Source organism: Rhodnius prolixus, unplaced genomic scaffold (assembly GCF_049639745.1).
Source record: "Rhodnius prolixus isolate KJV_2025 unplaced genomic scaffold, Rpr scaffold_2, whole genome shotgun sequence".
In the NCBI taxonomy this organism is placed as follows: domain Eukaryota; kingdom Metazoa; phylum Arthropoda; class Insecta; order Hemiptera; family Reduviidae; genus Rhodnius; species Rhodnius prolixus.
The window spans coordinates 4,100,207-4,125,446 of record NW_027411592.1 but is presented as its reverse complement, the minus strand read 5'-3'; the positions used below and the strand labels follow the sequence as shown (position 1 = coordinate 4,125,446).

The 25,240-nt window shown below is 33.2% G+C and overlaps 2 protein-coding genes across 5 annotated transcripts in view; both read left to right on the top strand.

The window, feature by feature from the left end:
• Window positions 1–5,142: 5,142 nt before the first annotated feature.
• p23 (cytosolic prostaglandin E synthase) lies at window positions 5,143–9,395 on the top strand. Of its 3 annotated transcripts, XM_074120603.1 has the most exons (5): window positions 5,184–5,294; window positions 5,481–5,733; window positions 6,632–6,821; window positions 7,840–8,058; window positions 8,518–9,395. In XM_074120603.1, exons 2-5 carry the CDS (start codon window positions 5,717–5,719, stop codon window positions 8,617–8,619), a joined length of 528 nt encoding a protein of 175 aa, XP_073976704.1. In that variant the 5' UTR covers window positions 5,184–5,294; window positions 5,481–5,716; the 3' UTR covers window positions 8,620–9,395. The 3 variants fall into 3 exon arrangements, with proteins under 3 accessions (XP_073976705.1, XP_073976704.1, XP_073976703.1); XM_074120604.1 differs by lacking the exon at window positions 5,481–5,733 and having other exon boundaries at window positions 5,143–5,294; XM_074120602.1 differs by lacking the exon at window positions 5,184–5,294 and having other exon boundaries at window positions 5,398–5,733.
• A 1,749-nt stretch (window positions 9,396–11,144) lies between these two features.
• Window positions 11,145–25,240, top strand: part of LOC141450288 (proteasome adapter and scaffold protein ECM29) — a 33,844-nt gene continuing 19,748 nt past the window's right edge. For both annotated transcript variants that reach the window (XM_074120580.1, XM_074120579.1), the window contains exons 1-15: window positions 11,145–11,775; window positions 11,853–11,983; window positions 12,056–12,172; window positions 14,375–14,643; window positions 14,780–14,879; window positions 14,959–15,089; window positions 15,983–16,148; window positions 16,258–16,343; window positions 17,105–17,303; window positions 17,385–17,623; window positions 19,031–19,196; window positions 20,186–20,372; window positions 20,525–20,616; window positions 24,559–24,784; window positions 24,995–25,149. In XM_074120580.1, the coding sequence (XP_073976681.1) occupies window positions 11,751–11,775; window positions 11,853–11,983; window positions 12,056–12,172; window positions 14,375–14,643; window positions 14,780–14,879; window positions 14,959–15,089; window positions 15,983–16,148; window positions 16,258–16,343; window positions 17,105–17,303; window positions 17,385–17,623; window positions 19,031–19,196; window positions 20,186–20,372; window positions 20,525–20,616; window positions 24,559–24,784; window positions 24,995–25,149 (2,289 nt within the window). In that variant the 5' untranslated portion in view covers window positions 11,145–11,750. The remainder of the gene's footprint in view (window positions 11,776–11,852; window positions 11,984–12,055; window positions 12,173–14,374; window positions 14,644–14,779; window positions 14,880–14,958; window positions 15,090–15,982; window positions 16,149–16,257; window positions 16,344–17,104; window positions 17,304–17,384; window positions 17,624–19,030; window positions 19,197–20,185; window positions 20,373–20,524; window positions 20,617–24,558; window positions 24,785–24,994; window positions 25,150–25,240) is intronic.

Below are 25,240 nucleotides of genomic sequence, written 5' to 3'. Positions count from 1 at the left end.
CGAATTGAATTTGTTTTGTATCGTGTACTTGGCACTTACAACTTTAGAGTCAACGAGTGTCAAAATTTATCCACTTAGGGCCGCTTGCTAAGTTTGTTTATGATGTTAGAAAACGTACATCTGGTTTGAACACTTACACGACTATGACCATAATTTAATTTCCATCAAAACGTTAGCTGGCTTCAATATTATACATGTTTACCACAGGAAGCGTAACGTCAAATTCAACACTAGCACAAATACGTAAATCACAGGAAGTTACTTGTACTTCGTTAGAGTACACCCTTTGCGAGATACAGGAACTAAGCTAGGAAAATCTCGTAAGCAGAAGTGCACTAAGAATATTTGTTACTTTTTAGATTTGGTCGAAAACGCTTTTTAAAAGACCTTTAATCTGTGAATTCCGACTGCATGCTCTAGATTGTAACTTTCATTAGAAATACTTTTTCAGAAACATTCGTATTAGATCAGTCGAGAAGGAAGTTCGAGTGCCGACTATCATTGATACGTTAACTTGATTGATATGTACTTTACTGTCATCTGTATACATAACGGAACCGAAAGTGTTGATAAAATGTCGAGTCTAAAGAAAACCATTTCTAAAGAAAAAGCTACCGTACTCGATTTTGTTAAAGCTGTTGCCCTTAAACTAATAAAACACTATTATTGTTTGAAACGTTTTATCATAAAAATTTATCTTAAGAGGGATTCCAGGTGGGAGGAACTCTTGAACTTTGAACAAAATTCAGCATTTTGAAATTTTAAAAGTTAGATTTTTTAAAATGACATTAAAAGTAAGTCGCGTAAGATATCATATTCAATAGACCTCAGAACTGGAAAAGACACGTCTGGTGAGATCTCTATTTCAAAAATTTGCTGTACAATATTTTCTTTTAAGAGTGAGATATGTAACGATCAATTAATTTTAAAAGTAATCTTTTGATCAACAAATTGTTGTTTTATATTGTTTGCTTTGTTGAACATTATTCTTCAATAACAGAATAATAAAACTGATAATAAATCCTTTCTAATCAGAAATACTACCTCAAGGATATCCAAAATTTTAAAAAGTGCATCTAGATGAATTGTTTTCTTTTAAAAATAATATAAAATATTCTTCAAATATTTTTTTTTTAAACTCATAGAAAAAAAATAGTAATCAGCTCTTAGTTTGGTTGTTCACGGAATGTCTATATGGAAAACATTATTTAAATTCAAACATATTTAAATAATCACAAACCTGGAGTTGAGGCTCCTTGAAATGCAGTGTCATTTTTTCCATAATTCTGAAGTTAATAAAATATGCTACGTTCCTCAGAAAAAATTATGAACTTCGTTCACATATTTATATAAATTATTAATTTAATCACATTTAACTGTTTTCACTATTAAAAATTAAAATAACTATTCATTCCTGAATTATGAAATCAGGATAAAAACCTTGATTACTACTTTTTTATCCAGTAGGTACCATATTTAATCTTCAAAATGTATTAACAAAATAGACAAACAAAATTTATTCCCGCGTGACACAGACGAAGACCGAATATATACTGGAGAAAACAAACATTTCAATTCTATCCCGCCCATATTTTATCCCTGAAGTGGGACACGAGAGAAACTGCGGGCGCTCAATCTAGCGGTAACAGGTGGAAGTAAAAATGATCAAATAGGTATTCTTAAAATATAGATTTCAATAATTAAAATAGTTTTTAATAATAATCTTATTCTTGTAATCTACAATCTCTTTGTACCAGAATGCCTAATGTTAATATATACAACAATGTAAAAACTAGATAAACCATTTTATAAGTCCACACTACTTCATATTACCCGCTAACATTTCACTCACTTTCCAATCATTTATAAATACAAACAAGTTTATAAAGAAAATCATTTAAAAGAACTGTTAATGTATTTTGCTAAACAAAAAAGAAGAAACAATAAATTTTAGAGTTATTTATTTATTTCCTGTACATTTCTAAGATAAAGAATACAAAAAACAGTCAATTATTAGCATTAGTTACTGATTACAAACTTTCAGTCTTATTTGAAATATTCATCATTACACTGTGTACTCTTGTAATAATTCTTCGTAAAAACTGTTTTTCCTTTTTAAATTGAAGTATTTTTCGAAAATCGAAGGAATTTTATTGAATATATATTTGTCGACACAGAGATGAGTTCCTAAATAACTTACCTTCAATGTCTAAGTGTAAGGTGATTAACACTGCCAGATGTATTAATCCGATTGGTTTTCGCTTTAGTTTGAAAATGAAAACTGAAGGTATTATCATTGATTTTTAAATCGAGTTATATGCTCAAGGCTCCAGATATATCCACAAAAGTGAGTATAAATTCTCGAGTAATACTGACTTCACGTTTGATGTGGTAAGAGTGACTGTCTTCTCAAACTGGAAAAAACAAGTACTTTATCAAACTGGAAATATTAATAACATTTTGATCATTATAAAAAGTAAAAATTACATTTACTTTTCGCAGAGATATCGGGTTCTAGTCCAAATGCCTGTCCTTGGATTTTCTCTACCTAGTAGCCTCTGTGCAGTCTGCAACGAGAGAACCAATTCCGGATGCTGACAGTGGCAATGCACTGAATATATATTTTTGCACATAATCTGATTTCACTTGATTATTGTTAAAACTAAAGATTGACAATTTTATTGGCGCTGGATTTTCCACTCACCATCGGTCGGACACCCTGATTTCTTTGTATGTTAGCAACCTAGATATGCTTCTGTATACCACACAACTGCATCATCTGTACCTTCCAGTGGGTCAAATACTGAAAATAGTGACAAATCGCCTAATAGATGAATGAGAAATTGCAACAAACAGGTATTTACTGTTTTGGATTTTTTTATACTTTGTCTCGGTCGACCAAGATGAAGGTGAAAATTTAGTAGCAGACGACTGCTTCGCTTTAATAGTTTCCATCCATAAATTGTACTTTGGGGTGATGCATTCCGACTTTATGAGGATTGCGGTTGTTCGCGGCAGTTTGCTTCCTTGATTGTGCCACATGCGTGGAAAATTGTTTCATGAATAAAGAGAAAATGTCCAGTTAATATTAATTCTTACTGGTAGCAATTCATAACTTGTGCAACCTCGATCACCTGACTTGACCCCGATCGATTTTACTCTGTGGTTTTATCATAAAATCTAAAGCTCTACAGCTTTAACAAATCTTTGCGCCTATTGAAGAGATTTGCCATTTATACTGAGAGAATGTTTAAAGCCGGGATACAAATCCTTTTAATATCTGAAGGGTTCGCACGAATAATGATAAAGGACCCGTCAACACTAATTTATAAAAACTATCTTATAAAATGATTTATTACTTTAACAAAAATAACTTACAAATTAATTAATGATGTCGGCTTTTTTAATAATGGAAACGCATTACTAAAATTAATACCCTTGAATTGAAGTTGTAAACTGAATGTTTAGGATTCCACTTAACTACCTCTTACAACTACCTCTTATAGTAATTCTTTTTAAGAATTTTAAATTTACTTATTACATTTAATCAGTGGAGAGAGAGGGTAACCCTACGGTTTCTGAAGTCTCACTGGGCCTGCAAATTTAGTTGGTGGAGATTGCTTAGATAAGATTAATTACAGCTTTTGATTGGCACGCAAAGAGCCGTTTAGTCCTCTTATCTTTCCAAACTATCTTTCCTCATCAAACCCGTCACTCACCTACATGCTATTTCCATTTATTTTAATTTCGTCATCTGGAGACACCTTTGAAGTTCCCGTAAACTGTTTCTTTTGAGCTTCCAGTTCTGTTCTTAACCATAAAGTGCGATACAAGAACCTACATTCTTAAAATGATCATTCAAATGGTAATTTAATCCCTAAGATACTTGAGAGCGTTACAAGAGCTTGCCACTGTTAATTATTTTTGTCGTATATTTTTTCAAATCAACCCTTTTAAAACTCTCCTACCAAAAGTACAATGGAAATCACATATTCTGCAGTTACATTAAACGTAGATTCCAAGATTAGTAGTAATTTTTTTTTTGTTTTTTGTTCTTAAAGAAGCCTAGACGGCGTTAACCATATAAAAATCTGGCATGAACAAAACTTAATTTAATAAATAAAATAACTCAGCTTAATAAATAGACAAATACATGATATTTAAGTTGAATAATAAAAATCGCTTAAAATATGGCTTTAAAATTATCATTTACTGTAATCAAATAGATTCTTCGTTTTGGTTCCGAACCTAAGGCAGTGCTGTTTGTTTGTTGCTCTGTTCGGCCTATTATAATGAAATAAAAAAGTTTAAAGGGAAATTCATTTAAAGTTCCGATTGGACATTCCGATACAACATGATCCGCAAAAAGCTTTTGTTATATAATAAACTAATCAGCAAATCAGAAGAAACACTTTATTGAATTTATTTTCAATTTTTTGGTTTTTTTTTCTAAAACAGAAACAGCTATTTGTTTTTGATAGAGTTAAGCTTTCCTTCAAAGTGCAATTTAAGAGTGAAGAGGGAATTCTCATCTATATAATATGGATACAAATGAATTATGCGAAATTCCAAATTTTGAAAGAACCTCGGTAGAGCGGAAATTAGTTTCGTGCTGAAAAAATTACTGATAAATTTCGTGGTTTTTACTTATTTTTCCTTAATAGTTAGGGGTTTCAAGAAAATCTAATTACTCAAATAGCGGTAAAAAAAAAAGTGGTGTTCATATCGTATGAGTGTTCACACATTTCATATTTGCACGTGCTCCGAACAATCGGAAAATCTGTTCATTGAACAAATCTCACCACTTTCAGCCAGAGATAATTGGGCCTTTCGTGCCAACCAAAATACAAGAAGGCCGGTGGGAAAATCGTAATATTAGAAACAATAGTAGTAAAAATTACTGATAAGAAAAAGTATAAATGAAATTTCCTAATAAATAATAACAGTACTTACAGTTTTAACGCTTTTACTTCTGCGCAAAGTCGTTATTTTTTTCAGCATTCTAGTGTCATTGGTTAGGAAGTTTTAGGTTCAAGTTTAAATTATGGTTCACTTTTGATTATTAAATGCATTGCTTTCTTGATACGTTTTAATAATTTATTTTTGCTAATAATTATTAATCTATATTTTAAAAAATATTTTCTTTATTAATAATTATATACAGAATATTTTCCCATATAATTATTTTCCTTCAAATAGAATGAGATAAAACTATGTTGGCTGCATTGGAGTTGTTCATGCTCCTGTTTGTTTTTTAGGGTAATCTAATTTTATTTTTTCTCTAAAATGGCACCGTAAGTACTAATTTATTACTATTTATTTAGGGCAAATAACAATAATAGTAGTTTCCAACAAACTATGCATCTTTCTTTAACCACAAATTAAGTCAGTTCAGTTCTTAGTGAATGAATGGTCTGGTTGTGTTCCGCCATTAACGCTAGTGTTTCCCAGGTTTGGCTTAAACTCTTATTGATTTCCAGGAGAGCCTGCTAATTTTTCTGTGATCTTGTTTCGACGTTTCTACACGCAGTGTGTTTAGTCAATCCGATTGTCGAGAAGAAGTTGCCTATCGTCATTTATTTTAACTCAAAGAGCACTGTATTGAACAATCGCTATTCGAATTGCCCGGCGCGTCTGTTTATTCAATCTTAAGTTCTAGACTTTTCCATAGCACAGTCACGCAGTTGTAATTCGACCCTTCTGATTAAAAAACAAAATGGTTCAAGAAAATTCGTGAGTATATCTAAATGAATAATATCCTTCATGTTAATTTATACTTTAATTTATTTTATTGGAAATACATGATATATAACCTCAAATATCGCCATGTGTTGAAATCACTTAATATTTTATTTCTTTACTAATCGTAAGAAAAATAGGGTATTTAGAAACTATATTGAGTTTAATATGAAAAAAAATCATTTCCTACTGTAATTAATTCATTATTGATACTCTTCTGTAGTGTGAACAATAAGTGACAAAACATTTTTGAGAATAGTTTCGTTTGCATTCCTAGTTTTGCTTATTCATGTTTAAGTTTGCATTTGATTATTTTTTCATTTTTACTTAACTAATTAGTCTGATGTATAAGATTTCCTGCAGCAGTATTTTGCTAACGGTTTTTCCATTTCCACTAATATTCTACCAAATTTTCCAATATTTCTAAAATTTAAATCTTTTTCATTATTACTTTTGAATTTGTTTCTTATTAGTTATATTAATTTCGAAATGATTTTTTTAAAAGATTCAATTTAGCAATAAGGATTGCATTGAATAAAACACTATCAGATTATCAGATCTGATATACTGTTTTTACTTATACCTAAGATTGGATCTTCTCTTCTACACATTCTCCTTTTTCCTGGTTCTTTACAATTTCGAAGTTAATCGTCATATTTTTTAAAAAAAGATTAGCTTCACCATTCTCAAATTTGGTTTAACAGTGCTGTAAAAAACAACCTCTTGAAGATGATTGATATTTGAAAATGAAAGAATGGAAATAGGGCGAAGCACATTAACTTAAAACAAAACCACAAGAACTTTCCAAATTGTTGGAATTCAGTTTCTATTTTTTGGATATTTATGATACGCTTTACATAATGATTTCTGACAGATTTCTTATATTTTTCAGCACTGCTACCCCACCTCCTATTATGTGGGCCCAGCGCTCCGGGGTAGTTTTCCTTACTGTGTGTCTTGAAGATTGTAAATCGCCAATAATTACTATAGAGCCAACTAGACTCTACTTCAAAGGTATCGGCGGCACAGAGAGGAGGGAACACGAGGTTGATATTCAGCTGTTCAAGGAGATAGATCCAGAGGTCAGCTTTATTTCTTTCTTACCTTAATCTCATTTTTAAATACTAATTCGGACACACTTGCTTGTAGGTATAAAGAGATTTCTTTCTCTCCCTCTTTTCTAAGCACTCAAAGCATTTACCTTTGCTTGCAATTGTTTTAATTCTATACTTTCACATTGTTTATTTTTATATGTCTGTAATAGTTTCGAATTCGATTTTTTTAAAAACCCTTTAGCTGGAATGAAATAAAAAAGCTAGCGTGAATGAGTCGTAATTTAACTTTACTAACGATCCTACAACCGAATATATATCCATTGGTCGGTGACAAATTGCCAAATTATAAAAATGGCTATTGCTACGCAAGCAAATAGGGTACTTTTCCGTTAGCCGGGCGCAAATGTCGCCAATTATGAACCAAACGCGAGCCAAGTCAACGGAATAAAAGTCGAAAACGTTCAACTATAAACAAATATTAATTAATAGTAAGCAAAACAAGTTCAACTAAAAAACAAATATTAATGAATTGAAAAGAAAACAGTTTTACCCTAAACTGTTTTTCGCTTGCGCCCGGCTAACGGAAAAGTATCGCAAATAGTTTGCTGACCAAACCCTCTTTGCTGTCACAGTCTGCACAAGTGCTCTTAGTTGATTAGTTCCACCAGTGAAGATATTTTCTGAACCAAAAGACCTAGGGCAGAATATTATAGCACTTTCAATAGGTGATTATACCGCTTTTTTTGGGAGGTAAGAAGATTTTTCAAGACGTTTCTATATACTCATCAGGTCTCAAGGTGCCCTAGATATCTGATGTTGCAAACAGATGTGTAGATGTTATTATTATATGTAAAGACTTTAATCATATTAAGTCGACAAGGGTACGCCACCTAATCTGGCAACTAACCCCCAACCATTTCCCGACAGGTCCTTTAAGAATGTGCTAAGTGCCTGCCTGGAAGCAGTGGTTGATTGAATTGACTGGCCATATAAGAAATTTTTTTTTCTTAGATCTTTAATTAGACTGTTCTTTATGTTTTATTAGAAATCTGAGAAATTTGTTAGAGACAGAAATATTGAAATAGTTTTGAAGAAGAGAGATGCAGAAGGTGGATATTGGCCACACCTGACTGCAGATCGCACCAAACATCATTGGTTGAAAGTTGACTTCAATAGATGGCGAGATGAGGAAAGTTCAGATGAAGATGATGAAATGGGGGGAGGTGGTCCAGGGGTTGCAGGTGGAAATTATGACCTTGCAGAGGTAATTTTCTTTTTGCTTAGTTATTACACATTAATACGAAAACTGCTGGTTAATCTAACCATTTGCCAATGTTTTGACCACAATAATGTATTTTTCTATCCTCTTTACAATTTAGTTTTTTATATATTTAAACTTACTGAACGTATATATTTAGATATTTATATATTTAAGTACATTTGTTTGCGGTATAACAAAACTCAAAATCTCTTTAAATTTCACTTTAAAATTACTTGAAGTTTTCACATTTATTTTAGTTTTATTCAAGTACTACCTAATAGTAAGATTTATGATGTCTGCAATTGTCTCAAAAATACCGCGATGAGTTGTGTCGCGTCAAACGCGACATCGATTCACGGCTAAGCTTATTCTCAGTTACTTAACCCTTAGGCTTCCGAATTATTACTCACTATTAGCCTACCATTTCATTATTCAAGAGCTAATTATGTATTTATATTTCAGATGATGAAGACTATGGGAGGACTAGGAGCTGGAGATAATAAACCATCACTCGATGAACTAGAAACAGACTCAGATGATGAAGATCTGCCTGGTTTGGAGTAGAAACTACTAAATACCTCCGTCATTTACACCAACCACCTCATCAAAAAGAAAAAAAACATTTACCAAAAAATAAAGCAAGAAAATACAAAAAAAGAACATAAATAAATAAAATAACAATAAAAAGATATATATATAAAAAAAAATCCCTCTTAACATTAAACATATTTATCGTTTGTTCCAAAAATTACAAGTACGTTTATATTGACAAATATAAGTTTATAATCCCTTTAGTTTAATTTTTTTTGTATCGATGAGCTTTGTACATTTTTAGCATTGTATAACTTTATATATATATATATTCGAGATAATGAAACTAATTGAGTATAGGGAGAACAAAACAAAAATGTGAATGCTATGGAAGAACGAAATGTGCTCGTTTGGACTGATAAGTGGTAATTCATTATGTTCGGACAAAAGATTGCACTGCGAATTCGTGGAAAATAAATGTTACAAAAGAAATAAAACTAATAAGAAAAAGCTAGTGCAGTATTACAAATGAGGATTATTCGCCTTGCTGCATGCATGCAACATCTATGGAAATTGAGATGTTGAATTTTGAAAACCTTAAAAATAAATTTGTACAATGAGATTCAACTTTTAAACATTTAAATGAAACGCTTGTAAAAAAATAATGTAATATTTACTATTTATATATGTTACACTTGTTTTAAACTCGAAGTTGTTAATAATGAGTTATCAACTGCGTTTGTAATCAGTATGTGATGATGCAGCAAGGCACACATAAAAAAAAAAATTAAATATACCATTAAAAAGTCTTTGTTTTTTAAAAAAAAAACTCATTTTATTACCACCTTTTTTGTGCCTTAAAATTCCTAGTTCCCTCGACAAAATAATTTTAATCTTGTTTACCTACATTAAAGTTTGTATAATTCAAATAAAAACTAAAAAGAAAAACAAACTTTTTAAAGTATATTCTGTTAATATTCATTAATGTCATTAAATTGTATAATTCTACTGAGTCTCGAATGAATAAATGAATATGTTGAACAGAAAATAAATCAGGCGAGAACACGTAAGACTTCATCGCACTACAATCCTCAACATTCCAACTTACGTATTTTCTTCAAACACCATATTTTAGAGGCTATTTTAATTCCCACTAACTGCAGTTTATGAAACCAAACAATATACTGAAATCCTAAAGGAGGAAATCTATCCCATCACCCTCCTCTACTACCTTTCTCCAATTTAATCCCTACTTTCTTGTACTAGCCTAATCAATTTTTCTAGAGCAATTCAAGTAAATGTTATAAATGTAAATTTAATCGGTATACGATGTTTAGGGTAAAGCAAAGAATAAATAAAAAGAATTCTTTTTTACTCTTACATTGTTAGAAGTAATACCATCTTGCTTCTGACTCTCCTATATAAAGCGTTGTCTTGAAAATATGTAAAAATGGTCTGCAGCGTTAGAGGTTCGAACAAATTTGTAATTGCTAGCTAACAGCTTGTCCGATAATAACTATATTTAAGAAATGGGCAATTGAGGACACTGCTACGCCATGAAGTGGAGATATAGCAGTAGAAGGTAGTGTGGAGGCAGAAAGCAGCAATTTAGATTTTGATAGTTACGTTTGGGGGAATTCTGTAGCTTATTCGAACTTCTTTTTGATTGCTGTTGGAAGACCACCTAGTTGCCCTTGATCAGAGCGCAAGAAAATTCAAAATTTACATGATTTTGGTTTAAGAGGACCTTGTTTTTTGTGTATCTTCGTTTATATTTTTGGCAATGTTGCAGAGACTGCCAATCCACTCGATGCTCCAACAGTGAAAGCCTTAGATTGTCGCTGGGCGTCCTTTTTTGCCTGATCTTATTGTAAAAATCGCGCACATGGAGTTTACTAGGAACACTGCTTCCCCCAACACCTCTTTCGATTCTCTGCCTCCGGCTCAGCAACTGTCTCGCTTCAAACTTGCTTATATTCTTCCCCATACTTAAAGATCTATGAAGAAGCCTTCCCTATAATATCTGGTGCTAATTGATGTTCTTTCCGGATCTGTGGGAACCGCCCATCCGCTCTGTTTACTTCTGATGTAAGAACAAGGTGTGCGTATAATTTGCATGTCTTACTAAGATTCATCTTGCTATCGTCAAGCTGCAAGGAATGCTTTATCTTTGATATCTTAATTACAATGTTAACAGATACAATATGGTTTCCAGCCTCAAAATCTACAGTATACTTAATTCTGAGGAGTTCAGCAGTGCTAGGCACAAGGTTTTTGAATTACTTGTCTCAAGAGAGCAGTGTGATGTTCACTCCAATGTGGAAGTCGTAAGCATCTTTCTGCCTGTTTCAAATCCCCTATTTCTGTGTCTGGGCACAAATTGTTACTATACAGCAACTAACTATACAAGGCAACTAGATCTCAGAGACAGAAACGTCAGAAGAAATACTTCTTGCCTGATTCCATTGATAAAACTTTAAGCCTGGGAACCCATTCCAATCCAGCTTTAAATGTTTCTTACGCAAATTTGCTTTGCTTGGCACACTTACAATGAAGAGACCCGATCTTACCCAACTTTCCTCGTTTTCAATTTCGGCATCCCGGATACCTTTCCTAGCGAAGTTTTAAGATAATTTAATATTAGAAGATCTAGAATTGACAGATTACAGTTCAAAATGAAACAGGAGAAAAAAGCAGCATGCATTTTTTTATTGGGACTTTAGAGTAGAGTTTACTAGAGCCTGCTTCATATATTATGATAAAATTAGCAAGGTGAACTAACAACCTTCCAGGTAGTCCAGGATGAATACCTCTTTTGGATTTACTCACATTGGTTGTTTTAAAATACGCGCGCTGGTGAAGTTTACCCGCCTAAGTACGCTAACCAGCTGTACCTAAATCAACCTCTTGCGGGAAAAACTCAATAAAAGTAATAATTTTCATGCCTCTTATCCTTTCCGATTCATGCACTCCTATCTCTTATCGTTAGCACAGCATGTCAATTCCAGTTGACACGAAAGGTTTTATTGCGGGCCCGTAAAACATAACCTTGCTGTAACCTGTCATGACTTTGAAATTTTGTATACTTATAAGCCTGAAGAATCCAAGAACGGTTGTTTAACTCCGTCTTGATCAATTTTTAAGAATACAAATATAACCAAAAAATGGGCGAATTCTCAGAAGAAGCTGGTATTACATGAGAGTTTCTGTTGTTTTCATTTTTACTTTCCAGTATGTGAAGTAACTAGTTTTATCTAATTTTACAGTTCTTCTGGAGAGGATGTTTTTAAGAATTGTTATGTGCGATACTGATGAACAGTTTGAAGATTGTCTCCAGAAATTTCTTCCAACCATAATAACAAAATCAGGAAGTCATGAAGAGATGGTTAGAAATAAGGTATTTGAAATGTAATATGTTTTAATTAAATCTTTAATTTGTAAGTTTTTTGATTAATGGATGTAATTTTAGGTTGTGGAATTATTGTCGCATATATCTAAACGAGTAAAAGCCTCTAAGAGTGTGAAGCTTCCATTAGATTCCTTGGTGGAACTCTATCAAAATCCGAATGCATCTATTTTCATTATAGTGAGTAGAATATTTGTCATAATTTCCTATTTCTTGCTGCACGTTTCAAGTACATAATTGAAGACGAACTGTGATTTTTACTATTTTGCTTTATTTTAACTTCCATTTATAATACAAGGAGGAACTGCAAACCGAAGTTGTATTTTGATCCGTGGTGTTGAACCTGAATTCTAAGTTACTGTGAGAAATTTACAGTTATGTATGTTTTCAATAAGCTTTCCCGCTTAGCTTTTGATGTAAAATAAAAATCTTATAAGAATTTTAGAAACATATTTAATCGAATAATTTAAGAAATATTTGTACAGTTTGTAAAAATAGACATGGGATGTCTGTCCGCATCCCTACCGCAGAAAGCCATTGATTTTTTTTTTTTTTTTTTTTCAAGTAAATGATTTTTATGAGTACACAAATTTAAGCTAATTTCACAGGGCCATTTTCGTAATAATCTCAAAAAAGAAAAAAGACGTGCAGTAAAGTTAAGTCAGTTCCAGATGAGGCTTTTTGACCTTTTACGTTCATTCAGAAATTAAAAAAGGGAGCTAAACAAAAAAAAAATCGTTCTTTCGTTTTTGAGTTATTCACATCTGTACATGCTTGCAACGAAGCACTCGCGTGTGCCTCTCACATTTTTCTAAAAAACCAAATTTTAGGGAACAGGGAACGTTATCTCATACGAATTCGATGTCAAATTGTGTTTCATCCGCCTCACCGCATTTTTCGTTCATAGCTGAATATGTGGCAAGTACATCTTTGGTAGATGTGTTTTCTTTAAAATCTAATTCTCTTTGAACATATTCTTCCTCAGCTGAATTTTCGTCTTGTTAAGGAAATAATTTGTGCGATTTTTTTTAAATGCTACAGAAAGTTCTCATCTCAACCATATTTCCTTGTGTGGAAATAGTTTCAGCGATCTCAAAAGAAGTGTTCATCATCTATGTGAGCAAAAAGATGCATGGCTGAAGAGTGTTCGCAAAGCCCCCTGCTTTGCTAATCTTTCGATCTTTTCGTCCAATTGTGATTCGCCAGAGACCTAATTCATTGTGTCATTGATTCAATTTTTAATCTGGCGGAGTTCGTTTACAAACCCCTTTAGAGTGTTCTAATAGAGAAGATGACAATCATTGGCTTTAATATCCTTTCGTTTGATTTATTGGGAACAACTTAAGATGATGAAGATTTCAGAATGAAGGACTGACGAATGTTTCCAAAAGAAATAGGAATAGAACACCAGCAATGGTTCTGGACCCATTAAGCTACGATTACTTCTGGAGTGTTATAATCGTACTTATGTCTTTTTACGAAATGATGCAATCTTACTGTACAAAAGTATGAGCTCGTTCGTTAGCTGCTTCCACGTCTTCTACACACACCGCCTTCTCGCATTCTATTACAGCAGCGTTAATGCTTCTCTTGTCAAGGAGTGAGATTATTGCGTAGCACCAGCGTGGGTTAAATAGTAGCCTAGGAAGCTGTAAAAGCCGGAATCCGTTAGAGAGCATCTTGTTCTGCCATTTTGTAATTTCCATTTCTTAACCTACTGTAAAACTCTTAATAGTTTGACAATAAGAGCGCATAGTGAAGAGTAGTTCTGCCTTTTAGAAACTCAGTTTAGTCTACAGCAAATTGATTTTTATCTTAAATTTCTTCAGTGTAAATCCTACCAATGGGCTAGAAGAAAACTGCAATGAATACGGGTGAAACTACCCTAATATCTACAGAACTACTTGCCAACTCTGAAAACGGAATTTGCCTCACCAATTTCTCTAAAAATGATTAAGAACTGTCAAAAGTGTCAGTAATATTTATTTTCTTCATGTTTAGGTAAATAGTAGGGCTTCCCAAACTACAGGTGAATTTTCACATATGGATCCAAAATGTAGAACGTGTAGATTGTTTTGTTTGGATACCTAATAAAATGAGCCCATAACGACTACAAAAATTCGCATCCGTCCACTTCGCTAAAGTAACGATTTTGAAAGAAACAGACAAATACGTTACCTAAGTTTTACTATTTACAGAAAAGCATGTAGTAATTTTACCGAAGTAGGATCAACCGTAGTCATACTTCAATATAGTGGTTAGAACGCCCTATACCACTTTAGAAAAATTAGAAATAATGCGTTATTCTTGATCTAATTAAAGGGTAATAAAAATGGCTCGATATCATCTAAAAAAATGTAATTATTTGTTTCTTTATTACAGAATTTTACAATAATTTATATAAAAATGGGTTTTGTGAGGCTTCCGAAAGAAAAAAAGGTTGATCTCTTACCGATTTTAATCAAAGCAGCAGAAAATAAACCAATACAACATCAGGAAAGCATTTGTATATTGTTAGTGTCAACTTTGATGGATTTTAAATATCCTAGAGAAGAAGAAAAGCGTAAAAATATTTTAGGATTAAGTGAATGGCCCAAGTTCAAGAAACTATTGTTGGAAATTATGTTGGATGTATTACTTTTTCCTTATGGGTGAGATATTATTGGCATTATATACCAATTTTTTTGTATTTTACAATTTCAATTTCGAATTTATTATTTCACTGGTGTGCAGAGAATGGTTTTTATCTTTTTTTCCTAAACGGATAAACATGTTTCAATCCTATAGGTGTACTGGTGAGGGAAATTTAACAGATATATCAGTGTATGCCTACAAAAGATTAACTAGAGATGGATTATTGAATTTAACTGCTGATGCTGTTGAGAAGGTATCAAGTTTTGTTACAGGAAGAAGTTTAAGAAAAATTTGTTTGTGTTAATTTAAAGTTTTATTTGTTTTTTTAATAGCTGAAGCAGAATGTGACGGAATTTGCTGGAGTATTGGGCGGGACAGAAGTTTATCCTCACTTAGTTGTTGCTTCAGGGGATGCAAGAACTGCTGTAGCTGACATTGCAGAGAGTGAGATTAAAAAACAACCGTAAGAGGAGATTGTATTTTTATATAAGCATTTACATTAGAAATAAAATTTCTAACTTGAATTTTTCGTGGAATACACACGTGTTGAGTTTCTTTTAGAAAATTCAGAAAAAGTATATATAGGTGATGAGGTCTATGATCGCAGCATAATTTGCCGACAAATTGAAAACTGAAATGAAAATTGTAACCTGAAAGTTAATTTTTAACATGTTTGGTTTTTTGGGATTTCCTTTTTGATAATAACACGATTTTCTTAAATCTTCGAATACTACCAGTCAGCGTATGTATATTTAACCATTCAGGTACCTGGTGAATTTAAATATTGGATAGCAGGCGAATTTTTTAGTCCCATCCACTTGTGTGCAAGTCGCCAGAGCCTCGTTCGCCACTGCTGAAGCAGTATTGCCCAGCCCCCACAACGTGAACTAGAGGTTGACTGCTGTTTTTTGAACTTGTTTAAGCATTCAACCACACAACACAGCACTTGGAAGCCTATTTTTAAGTAACAATTTGATTTTTTTACCATAACTAAGAAGTGTAAATTATAGATATTACTTTGAATTGTTGAAGTTCTGTTATTATCGAAATAAAACGTTATTTCATGTAACATTTTATTATTAAAATGATTTCCTTAAGTTCTCGCAACTCTTTCACATTCTTTATTTATCATCCTGTTTGAAATAAAAACAAAATAACTTAAAAAATATATATATCTTACAAAATAGTTTATTTCATGTTAGTAAAGGTCTCTCACATATTCAGAAAGTTTCCTATAAAATTTAAATTATCGTAAAATGTGTTACATAAAAAAAAAAAATTAGTTTTATTCAAGATTTGTTTTTATGATGTTTCTTTATTTTCATATTTGAATAACCTTTTTTATAATGTCAACAGTGATGTGGATTTAGAGAGTATAACTGTGGTGGCTCCGTTGTATACATTATATTTACGGGAGGGTACTGGAGAGAAGAAGGTACAAGCTTTAAATATGAGAACCAGGATTAAACTAATTCAACACATGACGAAATTTAGGGCTTTGCCGTGGCCGAGTGCAATGAAGGTTTGTCTTCAACTTAAATAATCCAAATTTGATTTCTCCTTTTTATTTTTATTATTTTTTTTCATGCAGGTTTAGCAGAGGTTTTTATTCATTTTCTTCAAAATTCCAGGTGCTATTCGAGTCATTGTATGGGTCTTATACTAATTCAAGACTACGAATCCTTGCCTTGGGTTATTTTGCTACAATGATCAAATAGTTAGTATAAATTCTATTTTATTTATTGCTAAAATCTACTGATTAATAATTTTTGTTATTTATTTTGTTTTTTAACAAAACGTCATTAATAATTTAATGCCGAAAGTTCTCGTTAAACCATATGACATCTACGATAAAAATTTCTTACAAAAAGAAGTCTTTAAAATCATCTAAGTGATTTACTGAATGTTGTAAAGTTTTACTAAGAAAGAAATCAGTTTTTCAACGATTCTAATGCGATGTAGATACTTTTCTGGCAATTCTTGGCCAGTCGTACAAAAGGCTGTAAGGAAGTTTATAAAATTTCCATTTTCAACCCACTTCCCTTGTTCTATTTTTTGCCTAATATATTATCTTCTACCTAGACTTCACATGTTTTAAAGGTGAATCAGATGCTCCAAGTTGAGCCCTGTTTGGCTTGTTGTTTGTGGTCATTGATGTGAATTCCGAAATGACCAATTTCAACATTCAATAAAATTTACGTGCCACATTTTTCCGTTCATTTATTAGGTTGTTAATGACTTTAGTGTCATACAGTTGAATTCTTTAAAGCTTAAGAGAGGGAATACAACTGTGTTACTTTAAAATCTACAATAATGTTTTTGGCTTATTTTTAATAGAAAGAATCGAATCTTTCACACGATGTTGACATTTATAAACAAGTAATAATTAATAAATCAATTAGTAATACAATGTTTTAATCCTACCATTTGATTGTATTTCTGCTTTACCATTAATAACTTTTTTATCTGATTTCCTAGCCTACCACAACCACAAATGGATCAGGTCTGGGTTGTGCTGCTTAATGCTGGCTTAATGAAATTATTATCAGAAGAAAATAACGATGTTAGAACTAAGCTACAAGCGTATCATCTCTTTCCAACATTAATTCTACGATGTCCACATTTGGCTGTCAAAGATCTTTCTCCTGTTGAGTTCATATTCAAAGCCATAGATCAGGTGATGAATTATTTGGAAGGTATCTGTGAATGAAAATTCTATTTCATTGTAATTGGTAAAGTGATACTATTCCTTTTGTAGGAAGCAGAGCCTGACATAATATCTGCTGCTCGGGATGCTGCAGTCGCAATGGCACGTGCTTATCGTGGTATTTCTGGAGTAGAGGAATCTTTGTTAAAACCACTTTTGGTTAGCCGGTTGGAAATACCAGCATCACGGGCAGCATCGGTCAGATTTATGGTACACGCTCTTAAACATTCATGCGACAAAGTTTACTTGCTTATTAAAGCTTCAGTGCCAGGCAAGAATTCTCAAGTTAGGTGAGTTAAGATTTGAATAGTTCAAGCTTAAAAAGAAATAAACAAAATTTTAAAAAACCTTAATTATGTTCATCTTTCTAATGATGAATTTTTTATTTAATTCTATCGTAATTGTACGTCATGATAAAAGAAATAAATTTCCCTATCCCGTTAAGTCCAGGCGAAATATGTAGTTATTAAGAATGAGTTTAATTATTAAGTTTAGTTATTAAGAATGGACCACAAAGCTGGATAAATCGCTGGTTTTATCCTTTATAGTAACCATTATTATTATTGTTTCGGGCTTTCAAAGATAGATTAATCATTTAGGTGCAGAGAATTCGACTTCAATTATGTTTCATTCATTTGCTGATTGAGTGAGGGTGGGTACATGTAATTTTTTTTTTTTTTTGTCTTAAGGTTAGTGCAAATTAGCCATCATTCAGTGGACTGTCTTTAAGTAGTGGGTTGTTTGTCTGGTAATATGTAAATCATTGCCAATATGGTTGTGAGAGAAATATATTTTAATTTTATTAATCCTGATGTAGTTATATAAGTCTGGGTAAATGTTTGGTTAAGTCAGTACAGTGTTTAAGTTGGTTGGAAGTGGACAGTTCGTCTGTAATATTGCCCTCCACTAATCTAGCTAATCCCTGCCGCTCTTATATTTGCCGCAGGCCAAGATAGTGTGATTTGATTCCGCAATTGATTCTTTATCGCAGGAGCATATGGGGTCTATTTATATGCCAATAAGTGCAAATGGTGAGGTGAGTTGTTGTGGTTGACCTACTCATGGTACAGTAAAATCCTTTGTTTTCTGTAAATGCTGTAAACCATGGTTTCACTGGTATGGAGGACTGTATAGAGGAGTAGAATTTTCCTTTTATAGTTGTTGAGATTGAGTAAATTTCAGTCCCAAAAACAGTCAAAGGAAAATTCCACTCCTCTATACAGCCCACCATACCAGTTAAACCATTGTTTACGGCATTTACAGAAAAAGGAATTTACTGTACCATGAATAGGTTGAAATTCAACCACTACTCTTTTTTAAAGGATAATGATTGGTAAAATGTTTTAAGTAAAAATTGTGTAATGAAATTAATGAAACTTAGTACGTATTCAAGGGTTCAGTTCCAATCATAATTAACTTTTTTATCATTTTTCAATTTCCCATCTCTGGCAGATTGTTATTTCGTTTACACGATGAACATATTTTATTAAATTACACTAGGACTAACAAACAGAACGAAAGAAATCTGTTCAGCTTTCAAATTTCTAATCGTGCAGCTTCCTGCTTTTGAAAAAGCCTTCTCTTATTAGATAAAACAAACTTGTATTTTTTTTTTATTGCGAAGGAGACACTTAAACGAGCTATTTTCAAGCCTGGACAATAAGTAATTACACTTAACCTAATTGATTTGTCTTTAGGGATGAAGATTCTATAATGGAAGCAAAGAAAGCGTTGTATTCTGGTGTGAAGAATCGCAATGGAATAGAAAACGGTGAGAATTACTTAGTGCCATTTTCTGAATTTCTGAAACTAGTTTTATCACAAGATGCGATTACAGAACACTCTCCTGAAATGTTAGTAGAAGTAAGTAATTTTTTTTTTCTTTTTGCCATGTAATGTAATAATTTTTTGTATCAGTTGCAGGAATTTAATATTTTATAGTTTTGGCAGAACAGTAAAAAGTGCATAATGATGAACACAAAGGCCTCTTAATTAATTTCTGATATTCATAGTTGTGGAATGATTGCGAACATGTCAAATTTTAAAAACTGGGTTTTTCCCCCTGCATTTGGAAGTCTTTACACAAATATATGTTTAGTTCGTGATCTGTGTGAATTGATTAACCAAATATGTCAAAAAACGAAAACGTACATTAAGCTAAAACTTAGTGTAAAGTTTTGATCCTATAGTTGCTTCCCTTGCTAAATATTTGAACGAAGTTCTTTAAAGAAAGAAAGTATACGATACATCAGTTTTTCGAGATCCTAAAGTTTTCCCTAGAGATCCTAAGTAGATAACGGATATTGATGTATCTTTGCTGAAAGGTTTGAATGTCTGACACCAGGGTGTGGTTAATCACAATTGCCTGCCGGCTCCTCACTTCTTTTGGAATTACCTTAGAGTCGGCTTAAACCTGCTTCCCTGGTTTCCGCTCCTGGAGTCCTGAAAATTTGCCAGGTGGTGGAATAATACGTATTTTTCTAAAATATTCGATCTTATTAATTTAGGTGAATCTTCTTCAGATTATTTAAAGAGACCATTGGACCAGAGAGAATGATCTCTAACTGCCAGCTCCACCGCTCTTCTTAAAATTTCCTAGAGGATTTGGGGGAGTTGTTTCATCACCCAGATGTGCTGTTGTGTGAGTGGTCTCTCTTTTCTCCAGAAGAAGGGATACACAATAGAATTAACAGAAAAATGGATTTTTTGGGGAGAGGTTTTTAGCTGACGCATGGAAGAAGTTTAACTTTGAATTATCTTTACAGTCTCTGTGCTGAGGACCCATAAATAAAAACAGAAAAAGTTTAGGATCTTAAAATAATCTTGCTAGAAACATGATTTTTTGTTTTCAGATAATTACATATTTGAGACTTTGTCTTGCTTGTGAAGCTGGTATTGAAGGACCGATTGATAATATAGTACATCCCTCAGATGCTACCTCAAGTATTAGACGATGCCTTGCTTCACTAAATCAAACTGATACGACTGTAATTCAAGGCTATATCAATATTATCACAAGGCTCGTTCTATCTCAGCCAGGTATGCAAACTTTCATTTAATTTGATTAAATCTTTACATTACCTTCATTTGAAAAAAGGGTTTTTAGCAGCTGATAAGTGTCAGAATATTTAGTTGCTAATGTCCAATACCTTAGAGTAAAAATTCTTTAAAGAAATGAAACTGTTTTACAGCTTCAGTTGGATTGTCTGCACTTTTGGAAGTGGTAGGCTGTTTGAAACATGTTGCATCTCCAATATTGCAAGAGAAACTGAAATTTTTTAAGGTAAGCTAGAACAGGCATCTTGACCATTGCATTATCTTTAAATTAGCTAAATGTAAAGAAGATTATAATAAAATCATAGCTGATGTGACATCAGCTAAGCTCGAATATCACACTTATACGCCTGCTGATGAAATTAACCGCACATTAGTGTTAAGAAACGTGCCGCCAAATGTTACCTGCGAAGAGATTGAAGACGACTTAAAAGAAAAACACATAGTCCCTATTAAAATAACTCAAATGACGAAGAAAGAGATGTCTGGTCGAATAATTAAGTACCCGCTTTTCTTAGTAACATTTGATAAGTCAGTAAATGTCAAAGACGTTGTGGCCACAAACAGATTGTGTGGCTGTATTGTTAACTGGGAGCGATACAAAAATTTTTCTGGAATCACGCAGTGTTACAAATGTCAAGCATTTAATCATATAGCTAAAAATTGTTATCGTAAGCCTAAATGCCTAAAATGTGCCGGCTCTCATACTACAGATAGCTGCACCTCTGCACCTGATAAATCTCCAGTATGTGCGAACTGTGGTGGTGGTCACCCAGCTAATCATGAAAGTTGCCTTGTGCTGCAAAAACATAAAAAAGCTCGACAAAGTGCAGCTAACGAACTTAAGTCGCCTGCTAAGCCTGTATTTAAATTGAATTCTAACGAATTTCCCTCTCTGCCAAAATCAAACATATATAACGCTGCTGCACCAACTAACTCAGCTTGGCGCTCCACGGCCAACCCTTCTACCGCACATCCTCAAAAGGCTTCCTCTTCTGCATGGAACTGTAGTTCTTCAGATAATAGTGCTGATTTTTCATGGTTTAACTTAGTGCATGAATTTAAGTCATTTCTTTCTTCTTTTAATATAGGTAACATTTTTTTACTATTAAAACAATGTATAGAGAGGTTGAGGCAAGCTCCCGATGCATTAAGTAAAATTAGTATAATTGCTGATTGTATTTTTAGTTTAATATGATCTCTAGAACTAAAATAATGAGTTGGAACTGTAGGTCCATTATTAATAAATCACTCGAGCTGTCTCAATATGTTCAAAAGTATAATATCGATGTTATAATCCTTAATGAAACCTTACTTAAAAGTAAGCATAAATTAAAATCTAGCGGCTATGCCACTTATAGAAACGATTCTGGTAGAGGAGTAGCTTTGCTTGTCAAAAATAATATCACACACTTTCCTATTCTCTTGCCTCAACTTAAAACTTTAGTCGCAGTTGGTATTGTAATGGCTATTGGAAACATCGAGGTGTTAGTTTTAGCGGCCTATCTTTCTCCTTCAGTCAAATTAGACATCAGAGATTTGCAACTATTACTTGATTTACATAAGCATGTTATCTTAGCTGGTGACCTGAACTGTAAGCATGTAGCATGGAATTGTTTCTGTAGTAATAGAAATGGTAAAGTATTGCTTGATTACTGTTTTAATCACAGTATTGCTATTGTTGCTCCTGATAAGCCTACCTATTACCCTGATCGTTCAAATGCCCGCCCCAGTGTGCTTGATCTGGCTTTGACTAAAAATTTGCATTATAATATTACACCTCGTACTTACACCGCCCTTTCTTCTGACCACAACCCGGTTATATTCTGTGTTAGTGGCTCTCTCAGAACTCAGCAAAATGTGCATGTATTTAATTATAAGGCTGCCGATTGGAAAAAATTCAGGTCTCTGGTAGATGAAAAAATAGTTATTAATCCGCCCATATCTAGTACAAACGATATTGATACTCTAGTCGTGAATTTACAAGATATTCTGATGAATGCTGCTTTCCAATCTATTCCAATGTGTAACTCTACCACCACTTATTCAGAGCTACCCCCTGTAATTTCGCTCCTAATCAAAGTAAAAAACTTAGTCAAAAAAGCTTACTCAAGGCACCGTCTCCTCTGGATGAAAAGAGTTTTTAATAAATTAGCTAGCTTGGTGTCTAAACTTTTACAGTTGCATAGAAATTCCTCGTGGAGCAATCTGCTTTCCAAACTATCCCCACACGACAATAAGTTGTTTAGAATTGTCAAAGGCATACGTCATAACTCTGTGAATGTTCCTCCTCTCTCCTTGAATAGTCATCCACCAAACAACAGACAGTTGAGTAGTCTAAATAATTATGCTTACAGTCCCCAACACAAAGCTGCCACATTGGCGGACTACTTCGCTAAAGTTCATTCCATGAATACTGACTTAGGTGTCCCTTCGTTCACGCGGCACGTAATTTCCGCTGTCAGAAAATTTATTACCCCTTGTATCAAGCATGAGGATTGTAAACTTACTTCACCAATGGAGCTCAAGAGAATAATTTTTCATCAAAAAAATCGCAAGTCCCCAGGTTTGGACGGTATTAACTCTCGTATAATGAAAAACTTATCCAGGAAAAGCTTAATACACATAACTAAATTAATAAATTATATGTTGATGTTTGGCTATTTTCCACAAACCTGGAAAACCGCCAAAATTATTGTAGTTCCCAAAGTGGGTAAAGATACTACTCTTCCCAGTAGCTATCGTCCTATCTCTCTGCTCCCTTGTCTCAGTAAAGTTGCTGAGCGTGTTGTTTTGAAAAGACTTAGTTCATTTATTGAGAATAATAATATTCTGTCCCCTGATCAGTTCGGTTTTAGGGCGGGACACTCTACAACTGCACAACTTGCCAGAGTTATTGACGAAATTGAGCACAATTTTAATCTAAATAAGCACACCGGGATGGCTCTGATCGATGTGGAAAAGGCTTTTGACTGCGTATGGCATAATGGTCTAATTTATAAGTTAATACAGTACAACTTTCCGAAGTACTTAGTCCACTTTGTTAACAGTTACTTAACACACCGTCAATTTTGTGTTACAGTAGGTAACGCTACTTCTGGCTTTAGAAAAATTGCGGCTGGTGTACCCCAAGGCTCAGTCCTTGGTCCCACACTTTTTAACATTTTCATAAATGACATAACAAAACTTAAATTCAGACCAAAATGCTCGTTATACGCTGACGACACTGCACTTTTTCTGTCGTCTTTTAGAGTGGATACAATAGCCAGGCATCTTTCTATTGCACTTGGAAAAAGTTTTAAATATTTTAATAAGTGGAGAATAAAACCCAATGAAGCGAAAACTGAAATAATTTTGTTTACACGTAGGAGGCCCCAAGTCATAAATTTTGTAAAAGTTAATGGTGTTGATCTCCCTTGGAAAAGAGAGGTCAGGTACCTTGGTGTTGTGTTGGACTCAAAGCTGACGTTTACAAAACACATCAATTCAATTTGCAACAAATCGCTCGGTATTTTGTGTAGCTTATTTCCTCTGTTCAATAAAACTTCAAACTTGAATTTTGTAAATAAAAAGTTAATTTACTACCTGTATATTCGGTCTGTATTGCTATATGCGGCCCCAGTCTGGTCTAATACTTGCCCCACAAACTATAAAAAATTACAACGCGTGCAGAATAAATGTTTGAGATTGATTGGGTCCTACCCTCGCTGGACACCAATCGACTACATGCATGCCACACTTGATGTGGCCAGTGTCTCTACGCAAGTGTACCTTCTTTCAGAAAAATTTGTCAGCTTGTGTGAAGCCAGCACACACTTGTATGTATCCAATATAGTTAATTACGATCTAACATCTCTTGCATACAAAAAATACAAACATAAGAGACTAAAACATATTTTGTTTTAGTACTGTTTATTTGTAGTTAAGGTTTTTTTTTTTTTCTTCTTTTTTCCTTAGTATTTAATATTAATTTTTCTTACTTTGTGTTATTTTAAGCTCTGTTGAGTGTATATAGGCACTATCGCCTGAAACCTCTTTATTCCTGTAAATATGTACATTTTATAATTTGATTTGAAGCCAATAAATATAAAAATCTTTAAATAAAATGTATAACTTTTAGTAAAAATAGTTCTTTTTCATATCCAAAGTTACATATTTTTAACTATTCCAGCAACTTACCAAACATGTGCGAGAAGATGTACGATGTCTATCTTCAGAAGTTTTATCATTCTTAGTGCCAATGCATGAAATTGAGGAATTGCAGCAGTGTGCCTTAGAAACATGTAAAATGGCACAACCAAACAAAGAATTTGAGGAAGTGCATGGAGCTGTATTGAGACTTGGCCATCTCACTGCTAGAAGTGGGTCCATTTCCAAGGAGGCGATCCATGTTATAAGTTAGTTATTTTAATCGTTACATTTCTGATTCGTTTAAGAATTTTTTTATTATTTTTTATATGGCTATCTTATAGCAAAGTTCTTATATTTTACACATTACTTTTCAAATACAATTAATGTTAGATTAGATTAAATTAGGGTGGCCTCAAGGCCTGCGCCACCGCGACCCCTATGGATGTTTGTTGTACTTTATTTATGCACTGTTGCAGGTGATTTTCTATCCAATACCAGTCTTTGCAACGCTGCCATAACATCATTAGGACTTATGTGCATACCAGCTCCTCTTCCTATTACTAGCGAAGATTCAAAGACATTAACGAATAAACTTCTCGATATGATCTTTGATACTAAACTAACTTCAAAGGTAGGTTTTGTACATGCTGTGTTCCAGGTATTCTTTCCATCTTCGTTCTTCTTATTGCTCCGCTTTTCTGGGAATATGTCTAAGCTGGGCT

Excerpts from the sequence above, each read along its gene's own strand:
- p23 (XM_074120603.1), top strand. Across the intron at positions 6,822-7,839 it reads TCAAGGAGATAGATCCAGAG|AAATCTGAGAAATTTGTTAG; the intron begins GTCAGCTTTATT and ends ATGTTTTATTAG. Across the intron at positions 8,059-8,517 it reads GAAATTATGACCTTGCAGAG|ATGATGAAGACTATGGGAGG; the intron begins GTAATTTTCTTT and ends TTTATATTTCAG.